General features: G+C 39.3%; 1 protein-coding gene across 1 annotated transcript in view; it reads left to right on the forward strand.

Moving 5' to 3' along the window:
• The window catches only part of cdh8 (cadherin 8), a 274,545-nt gene extending 251,250 nt beyond the window's left edge, over positions 1-23,295 (forward strand). Inside the window, exons 7-11 of the mRNA XM_055154831.1 lie at positions 7,915-8,051; positions 14,749-14,870; positions 16,739-16,856; positions 21,653-21,904; positions 22,802-23,295. Coding sequence (XP_055010806.1) covers positions 7,915-8,051; positions 14,749-14,870; positions 16,739-16,856; positions 21,653-21,904; positions 22,802-23,295 — 1,123 coding nt within the window. The remainder of the gene's footprint in view (positions 1-7,914; positions 8,052-14,748; positions 14,871-16,738; positions 16,857-21,652; positions 21,905-22,801) is intronic.
• The last annotated feature ends 577 nt before the right edge of the window (positions 23,296-23,872 follow it).

Raw genomic sequence — 23,872 nt, forward strand, 5'->3', positions numbered from 1 at the left:
AAAGGTGCAACCATTCAGAAATGATCATAATAGCCTAATGATAACTTAACAAAACAGTGTAGTTGCCTGAAAGAGATACTAAAATTCCATGACATTTCCAAAGCTTTCATTGAATTTACCAAATTCCATGATTTTTCTAAGCCTGGAAAATGACATTTTCAATTCCCATGACTTTTCCAGGATTTCCATGACCGTGGGAACCCTGATTATTACTTTGTCTTGAATGTTCCACAGTATAGAATAAACCTAACATGAGAGAAACAAGCAGTTTACAGCACTTTGTTACATTACAATTCAGGTCTGTGGAGAGTCGCCCTTATTCACCGAGGGAATTATTGTATTTTTGAGCAATAGAAACACCCATTATCAATAAATAATATAATAATAATAATCCGTAGGTAGTGGGCCATCCTTTAGAAAAGCTGTGCAATACACCTTTAATAATAAATCAAACTCTTCACTCCTTTTTTTAAATTTTTTTTTTACATTTGAGTATTACAGTTCATATCAAATCACAAACAAGAACTCCCCCACCAACATTCTAATCCGCTGCCTTCCCCGTAGCAAGAAAACTTTGACACCACACACACACAAAGGCAAGCCACTTATCTGGCAACCCGCGCACGTACTGCTTTGGGTATACTTTTTTTATATATATTTTTTTTATTTGCTTTTAATTCTTTTCACATCAGGTTGTCAGCTTGAGTGACAGGTGGCAGAACATTTCAGGCTCTGTCTCCTCGCTCTCTTCCACGTGAGCCTGTCAGGAGCTTGACTGGGATCTTCTCCGTCTGCGGAAGAGAGAAAGAGAGAGCGATGGGGAGATGGAGAGACGAGGGGAGATGGGGGGAGAGGGGCAATTCCCAGGTGGTTTGCTGCTGTCTGCCTGTCTTGAAAGTGCTCCGCGTTGTGTATAGGCCAAGAGAGGGGAGGGAGGGGTGAGAGGAGGGGGGGGGGGGGGGGCGATGAAGAGTGCTTTCGGGGGGGGGGGGGTGGAGCCGGCTCGGGGAGGGGGAAGTCCTGGCGGATCTCTCCCTCTCCTTCTCCCCTCTCTTCCCTCCCCGTTGCGTCTGGAGGATTTTACACCATTTCATCTCAAAAATGGAAATGTCACGGCTCGGTACGTCTTCGCAACAATGGGAATCTGGGCCAGACGTTTATTTATTTATTTCATTTGGGGGCTGTTTGTGCGCAAGCGACGCCCCACCGTGCCGAGAAAGAGTAGTCGTGACTTTGGCTTATTGCTTTGCCGATATGAGCGTAAGGGTGGGCTCCGTCTCAGGGTATGCGTGGTCCGTTTTTTGTTTCTGATATTTACAGGACGTTAATAACGCATCAAAATGCATTTGGGTGTCTTGTGGTTTATAAATATGACATAAAATGCATTGTGGTGTGCAGTTTTATTTTGTGGTTTTACCTGTAAAACTTAGATTAGGAAAGGAAGAAGATATTACCAGTGCTCGTATCAAGATGCAATGCAGTACTAACCCTCAATTTGAAGGTCTTATATGACTTTATTTGTGAGCTGAAAAGGTGCATTGTGTAACTTTTTGGATAGAGGGTTTGCCACCTGCTTGTCTCCATGGAGATTAGGTGTGTGCAAAAATATCAAAATATTGATATATCGTATCGTTTAATGTGATGATACAGTATCGACATTGTGGGACTGCTATCGATATATCGTCAAGAGTATTTTTTTGGTTTATTTTACTAAATTATTTTGTCACAGTGCTAAAGTTTTGTTGCTTGTTTAGGGGAAGGAGACTCGATTTCATTGTTTTGATGATTAAAATGTGTGTGTTTCATATTAACTTTGCGCAAATAGCCATGATTTAGCCTTTATTGTTTATTGAACCGTATCAAATCCATTTGAAATGCATTGTGTCAAAACGAAAGCTCGCTATATCAAGATCGTGGCCCATGTATCGAGGTATGTATCGTATTGGCAGTTGGTATTCTTAATGAGACCCAGCCTTAATAGAGTTAAGTATTAGTATTAGTTTGTCTGAAATGTTTTACAGTGCAGCATTAAACGTATCCATCTTCCATTCATTCAGTTATGGGTGTTTTATTGCTCAAAGATCATGGACATCTAGAGTCAACGGGTCATCCTCTGCACAGATCTGACTGGTATCTTGGTCTTGTGGCATCTCTTGCTTGCTTTTGTGGAGATAGTTAAGTTTAATATCACCAAGCAAAGCAATTCATGGAGACAAAATGTAGGCAGACTCTTCATAAGAAAGTTATATAAAGCACCTTTAAGCCATTTTACAGTGTCATGTTATAATCATCAAAAGCATGTCTACATCTCCAAAGCTCAAAATGCTCTGTTCCACCTTGTGATGTCATGTAGTGGTGATTTCCAAGTTAACAGACTTTTTATGGATTGGCAATTTCCGAGGTGAAATTATCCAGATGATTCTAGTGAAGGTGTATGGAGTTTTAAAACACAATTACTGCATCACCACATGACATCACAAGGTGGAACAGAGTGTTTCTGAGAAGAGAAGAAGAACTCAAGATATATATTTGATGAGAAAGCCACATCAGATCAGAAAATAGCGTAATACGGGCCCTTTAAATGTTTGCTTGGATATACTTTTGAAGGTACAGTATACCTTTCTTGAGCTGACATGTCATCAGAACATAAGTGATTTTAGTCTTTTTCTTATCTAAAAGTTACATGTTGTGGCTTTAAATTAGCTGTATTTATGTATTTACTCATTTATTCAATGATGTGTTTACTTTTTTATAGTCAGAGTACACGGAAAATAACCAAATATTACATCTACCGATCCTGCAGACAATGTGTCACAGAATTCTCATTGTCATTTTGGTTCACCTCCCAATCTCTTTCTCTCTCTTTCTTCTCTCCCTCAGCGCTCCATCTTTCTTTGCTTCTTTGCTTCATTTAAATATCAGTAGGCCATTGCCAACAGGTCTGTGCTGATAGGACTGAGACGTTATGAAACCTCGAATTGAAAAAAAAAGAAAAAAAAAAGTAGAGGGAAGGGAGACTAGGCGAATGGTGGCGTCTGGAAGCAGAGGAGTTTGGGGGGAAAATTGCAGTAAATTGGATAAGGAAAATTGGATTAGGAATATCTTTAGACCAAGCAAAAAAGTGGAATAAAGGGAGTTGGTTGTCAGTAAGCAAAGAATAGAAACAGTTTTGAGCTAAAAGACCCATGAAGCAACAAATCTCCCATTGGAATCATAGTGTCCCGTGTTTTTTTTTTTTACCTGTATTACCTTTCGAGAGTCTGTACCCAATTTTTTTCTGCGTGTGTTTGAGCAAAATTTGTACAGAACTCTTGGCATCAAATAAAGTCTGCTGTGTTCTGTCTGCGTCGAATTGTCAAGTGTTTGATTGTCCGAGAATCAGGAAGTATGCAGTTATCTTGCTAGTTGTTGTTAGGATATTAAATGCAATTGTTTTACTTGTATGGTATTGGATATGACAATCAGCCGTTTTTACACCAATTCTTACATGTGCCTTCTGCTTTTGAGTAGGGACGTAACAATAACCAAAATATCGTGATATCGTACGGACAAAAGTCTCACAATAATATCGTGGGCCATCACAGTGTATCGAAATTACAAGTTTTGTTGCAGCAGTAGCTACAAAAAACAGAACTACACTGACCATGATCCTTTGCTCTGTTTCAGTGCAGACTACATGAAAAAAAAAAATTATTTAGGTTGGATGACGACAGATTTAAAGGATAGTACAGGCATTTTTAAAAAAGAATAAGTAGCATATTCACCATTTTGCTTGCCTTCACAAATATCGTATAAATATCATACCGTGAAATGCATATCATGAAAGTATTGTACCGAAAAATTACTGTTACTGATACTGTTACATTCCTACTTTTGAGCAGTGTATTTTCTGCTCTATTTGTTCAAAACATTTTCTCCTTGTGTTATATTGTGTAACAGTTTGCTCAAATAAAATAAATGAAATGAGTTGTTGTTAGACTGTAATGGCAAAACTCGCTCTGGCATCTGAAAGTTGTAAAAAGTGCTTTTAAAGTCATCACCGTGAATAATGAGGTTGCTCGAAATGCATACTGTAAGTGAGGAGTAACTGGACCAGCGGTGGATGAAGTATTCAGTCTTGTTACTTAAGTAAAAGTACAGATAAAGGAGCAAACTATTTTTCAAGTAAAAGTATCACATGAAAAAATCTACTTAGGTAAAACTACTGTAGTGTGTTTTTAAAATTGTATAATTAAAGTATTTTGCAGGAATTTTTGGAACTATTAAAGCATCAGATGTAGTGATTTTGAAGAATTCAGCTGATTTTAAGTGATTCAACTGATTGCTTAATTTTTCTAGGTGTTTTTGTGTATTTGGCTTGCTCAAAGTTGGAACAAAGTACTTTTTACTTTTCTGTCCGGATTAAAAATGTAGTAGCAGGTACAGATATCTGCTCTCAATTGTAATGAAGTAAAAGAAATGTATCTACTGTGAAATATACTTAAAGTGCAGTTACATAAAAAATGTACTTCAGTATTATACTTTTACTTCAGTATAATACCTTTTACTTTTGTACTTTGTTCCCTTCCACCACTGCTTTGGACCACTGCAAACCATTTAAAATGAACTATTTCTGTTTGTCACGTTTTGAAGACAGTAAAAATCGGGTACAGTGTCTTTTAAAAGCAGTTGTGGTGAAAGCATAGATGACCCATACTGACGGCATTTTTTTGAGTCCGCTTCGTGTGGGCTTGTCCCGGGAACTTGGCACGAAGCACGTTGCAACATGAAAGGGTGATTTCACAGCTTCGAGTGGCATCAGAAAAATTCTCTTTTATGTCGATTCCAATTTCAGATCTGCGGGTGTCCTTTCTGCGGTTTTAGGTTCTGCCACGGAGTTTTTTATGCAAGATTTGTGCTAGAAATTCCAGTTAACACAGTCTTTTGAAATCTAAAACGTGTCATTTTACTAATAAGGCTGCCATATTGTCCTTGTGAAGGTTGGGAGACATCATTCTTATTTTAGGCTGACTAGCAGCAGACATGTTCACTGAGTGGTATTTTGACTATTTTCAAATCATGCTTGTCTACTATCTGTATTAGTCATAGGAAAGCATTGCCTGGAATGTCCAGAATGATCTCTCTCTGTATTTTTATGCAGAATAATCTGGTCGCCACACCTTCCATTGTGCCTTGAGACAGATTTGTGTAATCAGATCAGTTTTTTTTCACTGACACATGTGAAACAAAGGAGCTTATTGGTCACCCGTAATTTTCATAATTCTCACCTCAGATTACCAGAGTTTTGAGCTTCAGTCAGTGATTCTGCAGAAATCTGTGATGATTTACAAACCCAGGATATTTTTGTCAGTAACATCCAACTGAACTTGGGGAGCTTCACCAGTAACCTGACTCATCTTAAAGTCTTTGTAAAGCATACTTAGGGCAGTTGAATGTTGACATAATCATACCTACTAGGGGTGTAACGGTACATGAATTTGTGCCGAACAGTTCGGTACGGGACGTTCGGTTCGGTGCAGGGCTGTGCACAAGTGAATTTGTGCAATTTGTGTGATTTTCCATTCTGCCACTACATGTGCAGCTACACAGAAGGCTCAGCTCTTTAATATTCACAAAGGAACTCATCTGTGATTGGGGCAGTGTTTCCCGTAGCGCTTTATAGTTAGGGTGGCCACCTTGACAACAATATCCCCCTGCCTTGACTACATCCCTCCAAACCACGTGAATCCTCGCAAAACTACGGTTATCACGCCGCAGTGCTCACTTTCGCTGGCACGGAATCTCCGTCGGCACTTGAAATGAACCATTTAAAATTTTGCATTGTGCTGTTTGTAGACCAGGCATCTTAGCACATTGTCATCCGGCAAAATAGTCCAATATTTACATTTTACTCATGCAAAATAATCATAACATCAGCTCCCTGGTATTATTGGTACTCTGTATAGACTGTAGATCCTTAATAAACTCCTACATGCTTTCAGAATTACCTTTAATCACGCCTATGCATAGTTTTGCTGAATAGGCGTAACCTGCTTCTCCTGTAGTCTTCAGGTAAACGTGGCAGAAAACACAAGGTTACATACAACACGGCCGTCCAGTGGTCCATGTTTGTCTCATCTATTAGCCCCACCGCCACTGTTGTCGTAGCCTGTTGTCCTAACTCATTAATGCAAACCCTGTGGGAGCCATTTTGTGTTGACAGATCCGAACGGGGTTAACAGCGGCCCATCCCTTACCCTGACATCCCTATACTAATGTTGCTTTAGCGCTGGGGAGGTGTCGCGGTGGTCCGGACAGCCTTTTTCACTACTTATTACACTTTAATGCCCCCTGCTGCTCAGGTGAGGTGCTTAATTATTCCTCGGGCAGTCTTAAATGTGCATTAATCTAAAGGCGTCTCTTGATAAATAGCATGCGGCTACACAAAATAGCTAACGGCTTGTTGGGAAGACAAGTGGAAGTGCGCGGTTGACATTTACAAACAGTAGGGAGGTGTGGCGCCCCTTCACAGAATCATTAACAATGCTTAGAAAGTGAAGTTTTAACGCCTTTTAGCGGTATCAAAACACTATCAATCAACCTTAAAGTTATCCTTGTGTTCTTTAGAGTGAAAGTCATTGTTGTACTGCTTTTGAATGTACTGTTTCATTACGGACTGACACTCCGCATACCAAATAGAGAAATGATGAATTGTAAACTCAATTCATTCTCAGAAAGTAAACAGTTCTAATGGGTGTAACTATCTTCCAAAGCATGGCAAAAACTTAAGAAAACTTTAAGTTCTGCCAGTTACCTTCAAACATAAGTACAGATGCAAGATCATTGATACGGCTGCTATTTTGAATTGTTGGTTGAAAAAATACTGAAGTTGGAATTGTGATTTGGTGATAATCAAACTTTGTAGTGCTGTGGAGGCTATAGATCTAGAGTGAACATACTAGGATCTTTGGTGAGTTAACACTTCGATTAGTTTGGTGTAGATTTAGTTTGGACCTGTTCTTGTACTGGTTTAGTCCTGGTCAGTCCAGGGTTAAAGTGTGACCCTTCTTTGGCTATCAAGACTAATATGCATAATTTAAAGCTAAAAAAAAAACATTAAGGTGTTTTTACTGTTTGGCCCTGGTTTTGGTCCAGTTTAAGCCATAATGTACTGTATTTTTCAGGCTATAAGGCGCACTTAAAATCCTTTAATTTTCTCAAAAATCGACAGTGTACAACTTAGTACAACTTTGGTAAGCTATGAAGCCACACCGATTGATGGATTGTAGGAGCATTATGGCTACCGTAGTCAGGAGCCTCGTGGAGTAAAGGGCCAAGAATAGTTCTGTGCTTACTCAACGCACACTGCTGCCATCACCTTGAAAGAACACACATAATCCACTGAGTTGTGTCCTGGAGCTAGCTATTTTTTTCAGCACTTATAGTTTTATGCAAATTAGCCATGTGCTTTCTGTAAAACATAAACAAATGTGTGCAAAGCTGCATTAAACACATTATTACTCAATGTTTATTTGAGTCCTCCTCGTAGGAAAAAAAAAAAAACACACAACATAATACACATTCACCAAGACAGGAAGGCAACACCGGATGAATGACGCCACGATCAGCCAATAGATCGTGGATGCCTGGGTTAAGGTATCAGTTTCAAGTGTCATCTGTTTGTTTCACTTAATGCGCCTTATAATCCAGTGCACTTTATGTATGAAAATACATGAGAGAATTCAACAGTATTCATATTGCGCCTTATAATCCAGTGCACTTTATAGTCCAAAAAATACAGTAAATTTGGTTTGGTCCATTTCTAATCCTGCTTTAGTTGTGGTCTAGTTCTGGTTGGATCTAAAGAAAAAAAAAAGTTATTTTAAATTGGTATATACCGATTTCTACATCCTCTTTTGTCCTCTCTCATTTTAGGTACGTCATCGACCGACACACAGACCTGGAGCGCCAGTTCAACATAAACTTAGACGATGGCAAGATCACCCTGGCCAAACCTCTGGACCGGGAAACCGACATGTGGCACAACATCACAGTCACGGCCACCGAAGTCAGTAAGTACCCTCTATCGCCCCCTGCTGACCTCCAGCTACACCCATAGTCCCATATGAACCACAAACTCCAGCTTTTGGAATTACCGCATTGTGGGACAAATACAAGTTCTCTTATCTTAAAGCAGTTATTATTATGCAAAAAAGGACAACTGCGTGGCTCTTTGTTGTGATGACTTTTATGGCTATGTCAGTTCCCATTGGGCACCGTAGTTTTCTAACATGGAAGTCAGCGGCCTTGCTTCTTTCATGAAATCATTTAATATCAATATCAAGCTTTTATAAGGTCAAAATTACAACATACTGATCCACGGGTGTAGTTTATAGTATATTATATTAGAACAATAGCAGACACAAGCATAATGTATCTTCCTTAACACACGGACATCACCTCTCCTTTATTGGCACACGGGCCCAAGTTTTAATCACCGCAATAAGGCCCGCTCCGCAACCAAATCACCACGGCAACTGACCTGCTTCTCACACTCCTTTAATGTCCCGCTTTTGTGCGCTTTCCCACCATACAGCACAAACAATTAGCATCCGGATCCACTGAGGCATTAAGCCCGTTAATTTGCTTGAGTTTTGATTGAATTAAGCAGCCCGCGAGTCAATTTGTGAAAGAGCAAGAACATTAAGACATATCAAATAAACAGTTTTAAAGACATCGGCGGAGTGGTTGCTCGTGTGCCAGCATCCATTACAGATTAAAGAACATCTGCGAAGCGCAAAACCCACTGACTAGGTTGAAAAATCTTGCCGGCAGAGCTACAAAACAGCCCAGGACCGAACGTAAAGGCACTATATTTGCATACAGATTGTTTCAAGCGGGCTGTATGTTGTGATAAAGCTTAATGTACCCCTTCAAGCTATTGAAACAGAAATTTTACACAGCTTGTAACTTTTACCCCCTCTCCTCACTACACGCCTCGTCTTTCTGCCTGTCTTTTTATATCCATAATCAAAGCAAACACATTAATTGTAAAAAAAAGAAGAAAAAAAAACATTGTCAGAATATTTTACCCGCGCCAACCCAGACATAACTGACGTCGCCGCCATCTCTAGCTAGTTTGGGGGTAGAACTGAATGTGTCTCATTTGATAAGCCATGTGCACGTCTCAGGCCTTGTATATTTTAAGCCTGTTTTCGTGCCTGCTGGCGAAGTAACTGTGGTTGGAGATAGTGACAACACCTAATAAGAAATTGCTAAAGTAAATATGGCAGTTTTCTTCACGGATTGGGGATTTCTGCGGCGTGAAAAGCGAAAGATGTGTTCCCAGTTTTCGGAGCCGGGATGCCATTTGCCACCCAAATAGAGGCCTGTTTTTTCAGCGCACCGGTTGACATCTGACTAATCAGATTCCATTGCCTGCCGCGGAGACTGCTCGCGTAAAAGGCACTGCTCTCGTAACACAGCTATAGCGGGCTCTTTTTCACCCTTTCTCCGCACGTCCTGATCCATCCATCACTGTCTTTCACTCTGTCAATTTCTCCTCTCCACGCTGCTTACCCCTCCTTCAACCTGTCTCCGGCACCAGCAGCGGGCCCCTTGTCCCTACGGGGCATGTCCTTATCAGCCTTGTGGGTTCAAAACGTAGTGCGTAAAAGCGGGAGTATGTAAAGGCACAAATGCAAAGTGACAGTTCAATGCATTTGCAGATTGTTTCTGAAGTAGAGACCGGCTTTGTTTTAAGAGAGTCAATACGTCAGGTGTTAGACGCTGCACAATACTGGCAATAGGTCGTTAATTTAAAGGTGCACTGCATCTGTAATGTTCCACAGTATACCACGAAAATATACAGCATTTGCATTTATTTCGTTTTCGGTTAGCGTTAATACTGACCAAGATACCTGGAAAAACATGCTTTCTTATAAGGGATGTAACAATATCCAAGTCTCACGATATGATATCGTAACGGTATGAATGGTATTACGGTACGATATTTATTGCGATATCATGGGAAAGCTCACAATATGGTGGGGAGGCTCATGATTAGGAATGTAACAATATCCATTTATTGCGATATGTTGCTACTTTTTCCTCTTAAAATGCCTTGACAAGCCTTAATCCAAAGAACTAAAACTTAGAAGCTCAGAACTGTTATTTCTTCTTGTAGTCTGCACTGAAATGGAGCAAAGAATCAGGGTTTATGTAGTTCCCTTTGTCTTTTTTTTAGCTCTTTCTCCACCATAAGTCTTCATTTAAGCAAAGAGACTTGTAATTCGATATATTGTGATGGTCCACGATATTATTGTGAGAACAGTAATTCTTACTGTACTAGTACTTGCCTTTCCTTAGATCTGACTTGTAACTTGGCTCGATTGCGCAATCTTCTCAACCAGTTCGCTCCAGTTTAATATGCTGTGGAATATTTTAGGCAAAGTAAGGCAATCTCCATAGGGACAAGAAGGCGACATACTCTACACTGGAAATGTTACACAGTGCAACTTTAAATCTGCTTCATGTGCAGTATAGCTTGATGCAAGTTGCACCAGCTGCTTGTTTCCATGGCGATGTAATTGCTTTAAATGAATGTTCCACAGTATGACGTTAAACATAGACAAGCACCAACAAAAAAAGCTGTAAAAGAAACAAAAACACTTTAATTTCATTTATTCCTAACTGAATAAATGAAAGATGGATAATTATAAAGTCATGTGGAACATTCCAGACAAAACTAACAATCTCCATAGAAATTTCAAAAAAGTTACAAAAAGGCAAATTTTTTTGAAGTTCCAAGTTTATATAGCAAATTATCTTCTAATTGACTTCCTAATTGCTTTTGCTCCATGCTCAAATTATAGCCATTGCTCCTTTAATGTCAAAATACTTAAGTAGAATATTGTCATTTTTATATTTTATATTAGATGGCATGTTGATGGAAATAAAAATTTAAAAGCATACTATGGAACATTCTCCGTGAAAGTTGATACGTTTTATGACATCCTGTGGCAGATTATAGCCAAAGGAACAACATTTAGAGTAAAGATGTATGTATTTCTAAGTTTTTCAGTGCTATTAACTCAATCAACTTAAAAAAAAAAAAAAAAAAGTGGCTTTAATATCTTTTTTTTTTTTTCTCTCTTTTGTGGGTTTAACTCCCACACTCAAGTGTTAAGAAGTGACTTAAACTGCATTATAATACAATAGTTTTACACTTAATTTCCAAATGTACTTTGTGTATAGTAAATAACCGAAAGAAAAAGACCCGATCATGCAAATTCAAAAATAAGAAAGCGGACTAAGTGACCAGGATGACGTACCCACAGAGGGACGTATTACCAGTTAATTGCTTTAAAAGTTGCCATTTAAGCCACTGATTCATAAATACAAGTGTGACTCTCGGAAGGGACTGTCAATTACCAGTGATGAATAATTCCAGTAAAGCCACTTCTAATTAGATGGCCCTTTATTGTCTTTTAAAACTTCAGTTACCAATGCCTCATTAATATGCATGCTTTAATACTCATGTTTAAAAGATGACAGTGTACAGGGGATTTCAAAAGCACTTTGGATAGGGTTGGCTCCCCCTGTCTGTTGCCTAGGACCCTGTTTTGCATTACTGATAGAGGCGATGGTTTAGATTGATGTGGCTTATTGAGTGTGCCTTTTGTTAAATTAATTTGGGAATAGAGAAAATTAAAAGTGGGTTGAGTCATTTGCCTCCATTCAAATGTGCGCTCTATTGTTGAAATATAATGTTCAGATCTAGTGCTGAAAAGACTTGCAATTCATGGTTTCAGAATGATGAAAAATTAGGAGTATTACCATAGAGATTAACAACAATATCAATGTTGTTATTACCGTATTTTCCGTGCTATTGGGCGCGCTCTTAAGCCTCCAACCCCATCAAAAAACTGACTACGCGCCCCGCAATCCAAAGTGCCCTTATACGCGAATCCACTCAGGTGTCCCAGCACGACTTCAGTAAACTACAAAGCCGCACCGCCCACAGCGCACGCAAACACGCACGGACAAGGAACAGAACGGAGAAACGAACCGAAAAAGCGAGTCCAGTGTGCCTTTCTGAGCCACAACTGAACAACTGAGTCACTGCGAACACGCCAATAATCCAGCGGCCCCAGACAGCACCCTCCCTACGCGCCACAACTGAACAAAGCCCAGAGTCACCGTGAACGCACCAAACAAAGTCCGACTGACCTATCGAACTGTTGTTTCATATAAAGTCCGGTGCAGTTTATTTGTGAAAAAAGTTTGAAAATAGACCATTCTATGACAGTGCGCCTTATAATCCAGAGCGCCGAATAGTGCAGAAAATACGGTATGTTTTGTAGGTGAAGAAAATGCATGCAACACGAAGCTGAATGCCATGAATACAAAGAGTAACATGAAACGCTTGAGGTATATGTGATATGCTGATTTTATCCAAACATTTGTGACAAAGACAACTGAAGAATAAAATACAATTCAATATAAATAGGCTTTGTGTTAAGTACTATTAAAGGTAAACTCTAAGTCCACTACATGCTTGTTTCCACGGAGATGTCATTACTTTGTCTGAAATGTTCCACAGAATGTCATTAAACTCCTCTATTTTCCCTTTACCAAACTGAAGCATGCATTCTTATTATGAGCAGGGTCTCCTCCACAGATCTGGTCTATAACTCACCTGCTCGTGTCCGTAGAGATGGATAGGTTTATTGCCATGTTGTGGAAATTTCCAGGTAAAGTAATAACATCTCCACGGACACAAGCAGATGGTGGACCCTCCGTGCAGCAGAAGAGTTAGAGTGCTTCAAGCCACACAACTGGTTTCGAAATACATGAAATCAATACGTGAACTAGGAGAGCAAGTCATTTTATGGTATGAAATGTTATAATCTTTTGCGTGTAAATGTAATCTTAGCTCTCCATTTTTGGTCTCACAACAATAAAATACAACTGCTACTTGTTGACTTATTTTAAAGGTCCCATATAACACAAAAACTGACTTTCGTTAGTTTTAATCCAAGTTATAATGTCGTTACCTCCTCAAAAACATACCTGGAGTTGTGTTTTGTTTCATTCACACATGTTTGCGTTATATTATTAGTCAATACATCGCCAAAACTCACTGTGTACCACCTTGTAATGTCATATTATGGTTGAGTTAACATCTACCTTTTTACATTTAGTTCAGTAAAGAATGGCACTTCCAAGGCTGAAATCATCCAAATGGTTCTAGTGTAGGTGTATAGAGTTTCAAAATGCAGCAGAGCACTTCCTGTATTACCACCTGACACATAGAGTGTTTTTAGTTTTTGAGAAGAACACAGCCTAAATATGCAGTTTTGTGTTAAACATTTCATTCACACAACACAAATGCAGGTATGTTTTTGATAAGGAAACAACATTATTATTATTAGTAGTAGTAGTTTTATTTGGTCATTTTGCAGCATTACAAAACAAAACTAAACAAAACATAGACTACAACCTTATGGATCATGACCGAAAGGGTTTAAGCAGAAGTAAAAAGTACTTCTAATGCTTAACCCAGGGATCTCCAACCTTTTGCGTCCGGTGAGCAACCTTTACAAAATGAAAATGCTAGAGAGCTACTCATTTCAGCGTTTGCAAGAAATTGATTTGGTATAAGATGGCAAGCCTTAAATGTACAGTTAGATGCCTATAGAACATTAAATCATTATCTATTTATTAGAGCACAAAGTTCAAAATAACACTTATACAGTGGTAATTTATCAAATTTGAGTTATTTAGTACAATAAGTATAAGTCAGAAATCCTTCGGCGGGTGGAGAGCTACTGGTAGCTCCAAAGCTCCAGGTTGCAGACCCCTGGCCTAAGCTTATAAAACAATGACAGAATTCGTATGAACAGCAAGTTTGCATTTATAATTTCACTTAAGACTTGCTGTATATATAAGTCACAAAATATAAGTTAAAAACAAACTAACTTTAATGCATAATTCATTCATTCCAGAGCTCAAAACATCATGCTTTATACTCTTTTTTTTTACTATTTTTTAAAGGCTTCTACAATGTTAGACTTTTTTTAAATCATCACTCAGATTGTTCCATATGCTAACCCCTCTAACAGGAATACAATCACTTTTTTTTAGCTCTTATCTTCATTTTTTTAAAGATGCCAGTTTTGTTTTCATGTATGATCGTACAAACTAATAATAATGATAAAGAAGGCACACAGTATATTGTTTATGATCATATCAAAATAAAAGGTCATGTTAAAGAAAAGCATGTGTTTAGTTAATAGTCGTGGTTTACTTGTGAAGACTATCTAGTCTTCTAGGTATTTCTGTAAGATTTGATTTTTATATTGCTTTTTGAAGTGCACCAAATTAGTCCAAGCTTTGATATGGGCATCTAAGCTGTTCCATAAGTCTGGTTACACACATGCTTTTGAGAGCGGTTTGAGAGAATTGTTTTTTTTTTTTATTCATTTGACCTCTCAGGTTGTGTTTGAATTCATTTGTGCAGAACAGTTTTTGATTGCTATCTGGGAGCAGGTTGAGTTTCGCTTTAAATAAGAGTTGGCATGTTTTAAATTTTACCAGCTTCCCAAATGTCAGTGTGTTTGATGGGCAAAAAAGTGTATTCATAAGTTCTCTGTATCCGACTAAGTGAGCTATTCGCATTGCTTTTTCTTTTAAATTAACATTAACATTATAACATAGATGAGAAAACCACATAACAACTTGCTCTCTGTTCTTTCTTTCAATTAGACAACCACAGTCAGATCTCCAGAGCCATTGTGGCCATCCGCGTCATGGACATCAACGACAACGCGCCCGAATTCGCCACGGAATACGAAGCCTTCCTGTGCGAAAACGGAAAACCCGGACAGGTAAAGGACCCCCCACCCCCCCCTCCGCATTCACCAAACCGGCCATCCATCACCTTCTCTCTACCCCTCTCTCCTCCTTTGTAATGATTGGCTACCGTGAATTATAGCCCCTTTATATCACACGGACACCGCATAGGTAGCTTGCTCGGTAGCCTATTCTTTCTCGCAAACAGCTTCCCCTTGACACGTATTGCGAACGGGGAAAAGCGGTCGGGATTGATCAGAGCCCTCCATAATTCAAGTCCGTCTTTCATGTCCTCCTCCAGATGGCACCGCGCGCTTCCCCCCAGCCAAAAAATCCTGGACAAGTACTTAGCATTTCCTCTCCTCTCATCAATCGACCTCATTCAAAGCTAAGTGTGTACGATGAGGGACTTTATTGAAAGGAAAATGGCACAAAAACAGAGTCCTGCAGGGTTGAATTCTAATTTCTAATCAATCTTATAGAGACCCAGGGTGACAGATAAACAGTTAGTAGATAGCAAGTGTGGCGAGCTAGACAGCAGCGCAGTTGATAATGATATTGCAAAATGAATAGGCCCTATGCATTTAATCGAGTTTGTTGAAAGCTGCCAGGCAATCCACAGTGATGAAAAGTGAATAAAGATGTTAACTTCGTCCAGAGATGGTGGAATAGCCAGAAATTGGACTCAAGTAAGAGTAACTTTACTTCAAAATAGTATTACTCAAGTGGACGTATGAAGTAGTGGTTCAAAAACTAAGAGTGAAACAAGTTTTTGGGGAAAACTTCTATGTATGTGACGTCAACGTGTGCGCGACGTGAGCAGATCTGACCAGAGTTCTGCGTCTTGGGCGGCGTAGACGGAAACACTACAGCAGAGCGTATTCAACTTTTCCACTCTGGAGGGTGGTTTCAGATTTATGCGTTTTTAAGCCCCAAAAACGCCGTCACCGTCTAAACAAAAGGCACTTCCGATAAAATATTTTGTCGTTTTTACCCACAAGCGTTCTCGTGTAAACAGCCTCTTAAAGAGTAAGTTATCTCGTGGAGGGTCCGTCAAATGCTTTTCTCCATGAAGATGATTGTATTGCTTGTAACACTATGGTATTAAACCTTTCTATCTTCATGGAGACCAAACTAGACCAAGTTACAGGTCAGATCTGTGGAGAGGCAACAAGTTCACAGTCAGAATGCCTTTTTTTCTAAACAGCCTGTGATTTTAATAAACGAAAGGTAGAACAGTTTAATGTCTTAGTGTGGAACATTTCAGGCAGATCAGTGACATCTGCACAGAGAAAAGCATTTGACGATCCCTCCACATGAAAAGTTACAAAGTGCATCTTTTAAGTTAACGTAAATGTAATGTAACATAAAAAGTATTTTGAAATCAATAAACAATGCGCAAAATCATATATCTTTAAAGCATAGACACAAAAATGGAAAAACGAAATCATATCTGCAGGAGTGATGCAAGAAACATAAATGTTCAAATCATTTCATTTTGTCAACATAAAGCTTTTGTCACTGTAGACTTACTCGCAGTGGGAAGAGTAACTAAAACTTTTACTCAAGTAATCCAATCCACACATCTCAGTTTCCAAAACACTGTACAATACAGACAAAACAATACATGGAAAAAAAAAAAAACCTCTATTTAACTGCACTAGTCCTAATTGAGACAATAAAACTAGTCAAATCAAACAAAAGCAAAAAAAGAGAGTTGTTACAAAAAATATTACTCAAGTAGGAGTAAAAGTATGCTGAAAAGTACTCTGAGAAGTACAATTTCTTTAAAAAGTCACTCAAATAATGTAACCGAGTAAATGTAAACACCTCTCACCTCTGGCCTCGTCCATCGGATTCAACTTATTTTTTATTTCTTCTAACTTGTCTGTTCCGATCACAGGTGATCCAGACCCTCAGTGCGGTTGACAAAGACGATCCAATCCAAGGCCACTACTTTGACTACCGACTGGTTCCTGAAATGCTCAACAATCCCAATTTCACCATAAAAAATAACCAAGGTAAGTGATCCCGTAGAGAGATGGGAATGTTGCAATGACTGAAGTTTCTCAAAATTTCACCGATGGATTTCTGTTCCAATTTTTGATCCGCAACTCAAAATCTTTCCCGTCCTTAAGAAGTCATTTGGATCAGGGAACAATCAGTCGACTTTAAAAGGTGTAAAACTTTCAATTTTGTTTTTTTCAATTTCAATCAGAGCCCCAAATGATACGCTACTTCTGCAACTTGTTCCATTTATAAACTTTTTAAACACAAGGGCATTGATGCAGTGGACTGGTTAGCATCTCAACTCTTGAATAAAACTTTAACTTGGTTTATTTATTGCGAATTATGTTGTAAATAAGAGCAATTAAGCATAAGGTAGTATCTCTATAATTATTAAAAAGTAAAAAACAAAGTGATATATATGTTGGAATGTTAGGATGACATGCCATATTTAGTTGGGACTGAGAGTAAATAAGTATTTTTACTTCTTCTCACTTCCTTCCGAGCAAGCAGTGTATTTTCTTTGCTTTTGAAGAATAGTATTTGTTATAATGCATGTATGTTAAGTGAAGAATGAAGAATTTCTTTGTGCTCTGTATATGCTTGAAATAAAAACACTCAATCAATCAAAAACAATCAATAAATAGAAAGTATCTACTGGTAACTTGGAGTCACTTGGAGAAAAAGATTGGGCACCCCTAATATTCAAGATTTTCATAAGATGATTATGATAAGTTTGCTTTTTTTATTTTATTTTTTTACGATACTGGTACCTGAATGATACTTTTAGGTACCTATTACCATTACCATTACCAATATTATAATAAATCATTATATAAAATGACAAAATTGAAGTACAACGTCAATGAGTTCAACTAATACTGTTTCTTTGAAGAACAGGTGTAGTTTTTCTCATCGATGTGTTGTGTCAATATTTACTTTTTAAAGTGCACTCTCAGTACCCAGCAGCCATCAAAGCCTCTAAACCAGCCAGCAAATCTGAAAAGAAAAATATAATTTTCAGTATCAGTCAATTCAACATATGGCTATAATATTAAAGTTGCATTGTGAAACTTTTCTGGTGGAGTGTCCATCAAAATCATTTCTCCATTGAGATGATATTGCGTTGTCTGGAAAGTTTCACAGTATGGTATTGAACCTTTCAAGTCTTTATGGAGACCAAACCAGACCAAGTAACAGGTGAGCACAGAACCGCAAGAATGCCCGTTTTTATATGTATTTTTGAGTTATAAAACCACCTGTAAGGCAGAGCTTGTTTTATGTCACACTGTGAAACATTCCAGGGAAAAAAATGACATATCCATAGAAACAAGCAGGTGACGGACCCCCAACCGAAAAATTACATAGTGCAATAACATGTGTGAGAGTCTAACATAAAGGAAGGAAGATTCAAAAGAACGTTATTTAAAATTCACCCCATGAAAGAATTGTCACCTTCCCAACACAACTAAGGTAGGATTTCCACTGACACACAAAAGCCGGCACGTTGGAATGACTGAAGTTTCTCTAAATTCCTCCAATGGCTTTCCACTCCAATCTCTAACCTGCGGCGTGCTACCCGTCCTCGGTTTGAAGTCTGCTGGATCAGTGTAGCTCGCAATTAGCAGATGTGAAATAGCTTGGACGGCGCCACCTATTTTTACTCCCCAGTGCATTTTGAGGGAAGCTAAATGAATGGGATCCAAATGGGCTTTTCGTGCTAGTCTTGCAGCTCAATGTAGGGTGACTTTCCCAGAATCTGTTGCAAGCATGGCAGATGGCACTAAATTTATTTGCTAAATACTTTGATTGGTTTATTTGCAGTTTTTTTTCCCCCCTCAGACTTAATTCCACCACACGTCTCCAGTCTCCGCTTGGTAACAGGCGATGAACAGACTGTGATGACGTTGTATAATGTGTTGAGCTTGGGGCGATAAAACTCTTCATATGGTTCGGCCCGTCTGTTTTGGTGCACTGGCTTCAGGCTAACTTGCTGCAACTACTACTTTGACAGAGACATAAGTTTGCAAGAAATCTGTGAATGTACAACTCTGGAAGGAAAGCTACATCAGATCTGAAGCAAGTTTAGCAACACTTCTGAATTACTTTTTACAGTGTTTGCTTAATCTGACAAGAAATAATCATGATTGTTGTTGTGGCTGTTAAGTTGCAGGGTAGATCTGTGGAAATGCAACCCCACTCACAGAATGAATGCATATTTTTAGAGGAATAAATGAATTAAATGCCAGATTACGTTATACCTTTAAAGGAACCCCCTGTGTAATATTTCCGAAATGAATCGATTTTAAAGCAAGTTTTCATTAATCATACTACAAATTATGTTTAAAATTATGGATTGGTTTTAACTAGGTAGGGTACTCCCTGTTTAACACACACACAGACCTCTATTCACTCACATTCATTCACAATGGACCACTAAAGACCAAACATCAACAATCGTGTGCATAGCTCTGGAGAGAACCAACCTCTCTGCCATCCAACTTGGAGCTATTGATGCTGTAATGCTTATTTTTCCTTTGTTGTTTTTTACTCAACTCTCTCAGCTTACCTTGCTAGCTCATACTGCGAGTAAAGGAATTTCGCAGACCTAACCGGGCATGACCTTAGGGCTATTTTAAAAATGTACTGCAACTGTAACTTTTTTCCAGATTGTGACAAAAGGGGTGCATTAACCAAAAATACAAAATGCCATTTCTTGAAACAAATAACACCCCTGTGTACTTGCTCACAAATACAGACTATACTTCATGCTGCTAAATAAATGGCTCACAGTTTCCTACACAAGTGTACGCTCCATGCTGGCTCCTGTACCCAGCTCTTCAGAGAGAGTAGATTTGTTAGTTTCTTAAGATGATGCAACTGATAAATCCCACATATGTTTCAGCTGTGTGAGCAAAGCCCCCGTGTAGTGTCAATTACTAAGAGCTTTTTTCTAACATACTGTGGTCTCAACAGAATACTTGTCGTCTGAAAATGATGTATATGCATTACATCTGCTCTATCTATATGTGCCTCGCAGGCATGTTACGCTTGTGAACAATTGAATGTGTTTGGATGGTTAAAATGAGAAAACAAATGGCCTTTATATAAAATAAAATATATGTAATAGAATAAAGTTGAAGGTTACCCAAGTTCAAATAAAAATAAAACATTTATTGGCAGTACATTTGGGGGTGGCTGCCTTGGAGTACTGACGGCAGACATGAGAAGTCATAAGTCGGTGTACTGTGTGCGTGGCCTGACATGGTTGAATCGGTTAGGGAATACCATGTCAAATCTGTGTTCAATCAGAATGCAAATCACTGAAAGCACAAGGAGAGAACTAAAGGTTGAGAAATACTGAAAATATCTTCACATTTAAGCTACAGTTCATGGGAGTTTGCTAGTGCAGAATCAAATAGCCCAGTCCACCATCTGAGCATTAGATATCATCCGTTTTTTTAAATGAGAGCGCCAAGTTTGGAAAATGTACTTAGTTACTACTACCATTGTCAAATAATAGTCATCTTTCACAAAGAAAGTAACTGCAACAAATAAACAGTCCATTTCACTTTTGTTGATGGGAGTATGTATACGCGATGTGTACCTTTAGTGAGAAGAAAGAAACATATTGCTGCCCACTGTGGAGCACTTGAGTGTGTAGTGAACCTGGCAGCTGCAGCAGCCTCTCATCTACACAGTACATGCTACACAGTACACACACTACACAGTACACACGCTACACAGGATAGAGTGCAAAGTACAGGCTCCTGTGAGTTTGAGCCTGCTGCTTTTGTTTGTGCTGATGACTTTAATTGAAGGGATTAGTCAGCGGTAAGGTTAGGGGGCAGCACACGCTGGGGAAGAGCCGTGGTTCTAATCAAGTAGAAGATGTCAAACACTGACAACATTATGTGCAACATGCCAATGTGTCTTTCAACAGTAACTTAAAAAGCATTCAAATAAAAGAAAAGTTTAGATGGGGAAGTGACTGTACTTCATCTTTTACAGTTTTTTTTTTTTTGTTAGAATTAGTATATTTACAATATATATTTTGTAGTCTTAGAACTCAGAAATGTCCATGTGGCCTTTGTTATTGAAGAATGTAACTTAAAGTAGACTAGTCTGTGCACTTCTCACATAGCAGCATGCTCTACTTTGTGACAGAATTCATACGGAAGTCACTCTGAGCATATGTTCACATTAATTACAGATTGTGCAAAGGAATTAATTCTATCACGATGCATTCCATCCTTTGATTAAGTTTGCTCTGTCAACAGCCACACTTCCGCGCAGCCTGCCGGATCCGCTGCAGTACTTCTTCTGTGTGGCTCCAACACAGTTAGACAGGCAAAGGTCATGCTTTCAGATGAGTTGTACATTTTCTATAGGATCAGCAGGAGTGTATTCTTATGGGGACGCTTGTGTTTGATAATATGGGAGAAGCTGGCTAATGAGCAGACAGCCTCACAGACGTGTCATCAAAGAGCATATGGCACCTCTCTGCCTCGACATGTGCCATCCTCAGAGCTGCTGACGCCCGCCGCGGTCCCCTCACACTTTCAAAGACAGGGCCGCAAACTTGGGCTCACCTCCCGTCAGAATTCCCAAATTGAACTGTTGAGAAGAAAGCACGACATTCGACTCACGCTAGCCCGGAAAACCAAGAATGCTAAAAAGGAGTCGAGACGATTGATGTGAAATTGAATAATAGAACCTCAGTCAGTCGCAACTCTGAATACCAATTGGTTTCCACAGAGCCCTTTGCTAAAAACTCATCTTTACCTTTTTTTCTCTCTCTCTTTGACAGACAATTCAATCAGCGTACTAGCCAAGCATGACACCTTCCGACGGCAAAAGCAGGAGATGTACTTTTTGCCAATCATCGTCACCGACAACGGGCACCCGCCGATGAGTAGCACCAACACCCTAACCATCCGAGTCTGTGGCTGCAGCAAAGATGGAGAAGTCCAGTCCTGCAATGTGGAGGCCTACGTTCTGCCCATCGGTCTCAGTATGGGGGCGCTGATCGCAATCCTGGCCTGCATAACACTACTGCTGGGTGAGTTAAAGTGGCAGGTTCGTTTTACTTTAAAGGTGCACTGTGTCACTTTTCTGTTGGGGGGTCGGCCACCAGCTTGGAAATGGAAATGTGATTGCTTTGCCTGGAATATACCACCGTATGGCATTACTCTGATCTATCTTCTCATTTATTCTATCACAGGTGTTTGCTCAAAGATACCAGATTCCAGGGAGAGCAATGATATTTCCATGGAGACAAGGTGGCGGTCCCTCCAACCAAAAAGTTACATTGGATTTGGTTATAATTTTGAACAGGACCAGACCCAAGAATCAGTGCAGTTAATAATTCAGTATGGGGCGATGGGGTAAATTTAAGTAAAAAGGTAGTAGCACTTGCATTAATGATCCAAGTTTTTTAATGCAGTTAAACAGAAGGCCAACTAATGAAAAAAAAAAAAAAAATGCCCCAAAAGCCACACATAGAGCTTTTCTGGAATTCGATTTTCATTGCTGGAATTTTTTTTTTTAACCCTAAGCAACCCGACATTTATGACATTTTGATTTGAGATGAGGAAAGATCTCAAACTGTTAATAACTACAGTTAAAAAAGACAAAATAATAATTATAAAAGAGAACAAACTGAATGATGTGCTGTCAATGAAAAAGAGGTTACCTGAAACAAGGCCAAGATTTTTTTTTTTTCATTTTTCTGAATTAAGAATCCACTAAAAACAGAAAAAAAAGATTTTACCTTCATGTTCAAGATTCTTATTATGAAGTAAAAGTTAACAACATTGCTTTAAAGCATGGCCAAGATCTAAACAAACACTTGACTTTCCTGACCTCGGAGAATGCTGTTCTTTTATTGACGTGGTTTGCTTTAAAACGCTTGAGCTCGACTTTCTTTTCTCTCTCTCCCTGTCTCTTTTTCCGACAGTAATAGTGGTGCTTTTCGTGACCCTGAGAAGACACAAGAACGAACCTTTGATAATCAAGGATGACGAGGACGTGAGGGAGAACATCATCCGCTACGATGACGAAGGAGGGGGCGAGGAGGATACTGAGGCATTCGACATAGCCACTCTCCAGAACCCCGACGGAATCAACGGCTACCTTCCGCGCAAAGACATCAAACCCGACCTCCAGTTCATGCCCAGGGCCGGTCAGCACTCCGGCCCCAATGGCGTCGACGTGGACGAATTCATCAACGTCCGACTCCACGAAGCGGACAATGACCCGACGGCGCCCCCTTACGACTCCATCCAGATCTACGGCTACGAAGGCAGGGGGTCCATCGCGGGCTCGCTAAGCTCGTTGGAAACCGCGTCGTCGGACTCAGACCAAAACTATGACTATCTGAGAGAGTGGGGTCCGAGGTTCAGAAGACTTGGGGAGCTGTATTCCGTAGGCGAAAGCGACCGCGAGACCTGACGCTTGATTTCATAACTTAAAAAAAAAATCAAAAACACTTTTCAGATGTTTTCTTTCTGTCCACATACTTGTGTATTAATACGCTAGGGGGGTTCGGAGGCTTTTAGAAACAGAAAAAAAAAACTAAACAAAAGAACAAAAAAAGTTACAGAGACAGGAGGCCACCTTTTTTTGTATTCTTCTTAGAGTGAGGTCTAGCGATCGTCATCCACTATGTCAAGCGCATTGTAATTGTCAAGCCAAACAATGTCTTTTAGTAGGAGATGTATGATTCTTGTGAACTTAGATTCCTTTGTGGAGTGTTCTAGCAGTATTTCGGGTGTTAGTCATACGCTGTGACTGCCAGTAGCAAGAGACTTTTCTGGATTTTGCACGCTTCTTTGAGACATAAGTGGACATCTATAGACTCCGAGGCTGGACAATAGAAGAAGGCGTGACGGGATCTTGTTACATAGCTTGCCTGGCCACCCAACGGATTGATCGGAAGCAAAATGACAATGAAAAGCAATATACTGTCTACATGATGAATGTATGATTCGAAAAAGACGCAAAAAGAGACAAAGCAGTATTGGCTTTA

The sequence above is a fragment of the Boleophthalmus pectinirostris genome, unplaced genomic scaffold, assembly GCF_026225935.1.
Source record: "Boleophthalmus pectinirostris isolate CB_2022bp ecotype Guang Dong unplaced genomic scaffold, ASM2622593v1 HiC_scaffold_19, whole genome shotgun sequence".
NCBI lineage: Eukaryota > Metazoa > Chordata > Actinopteri > Gobiiformes > Gobiidae > Boleophthalmus > Boleophthalmus pectinirostris.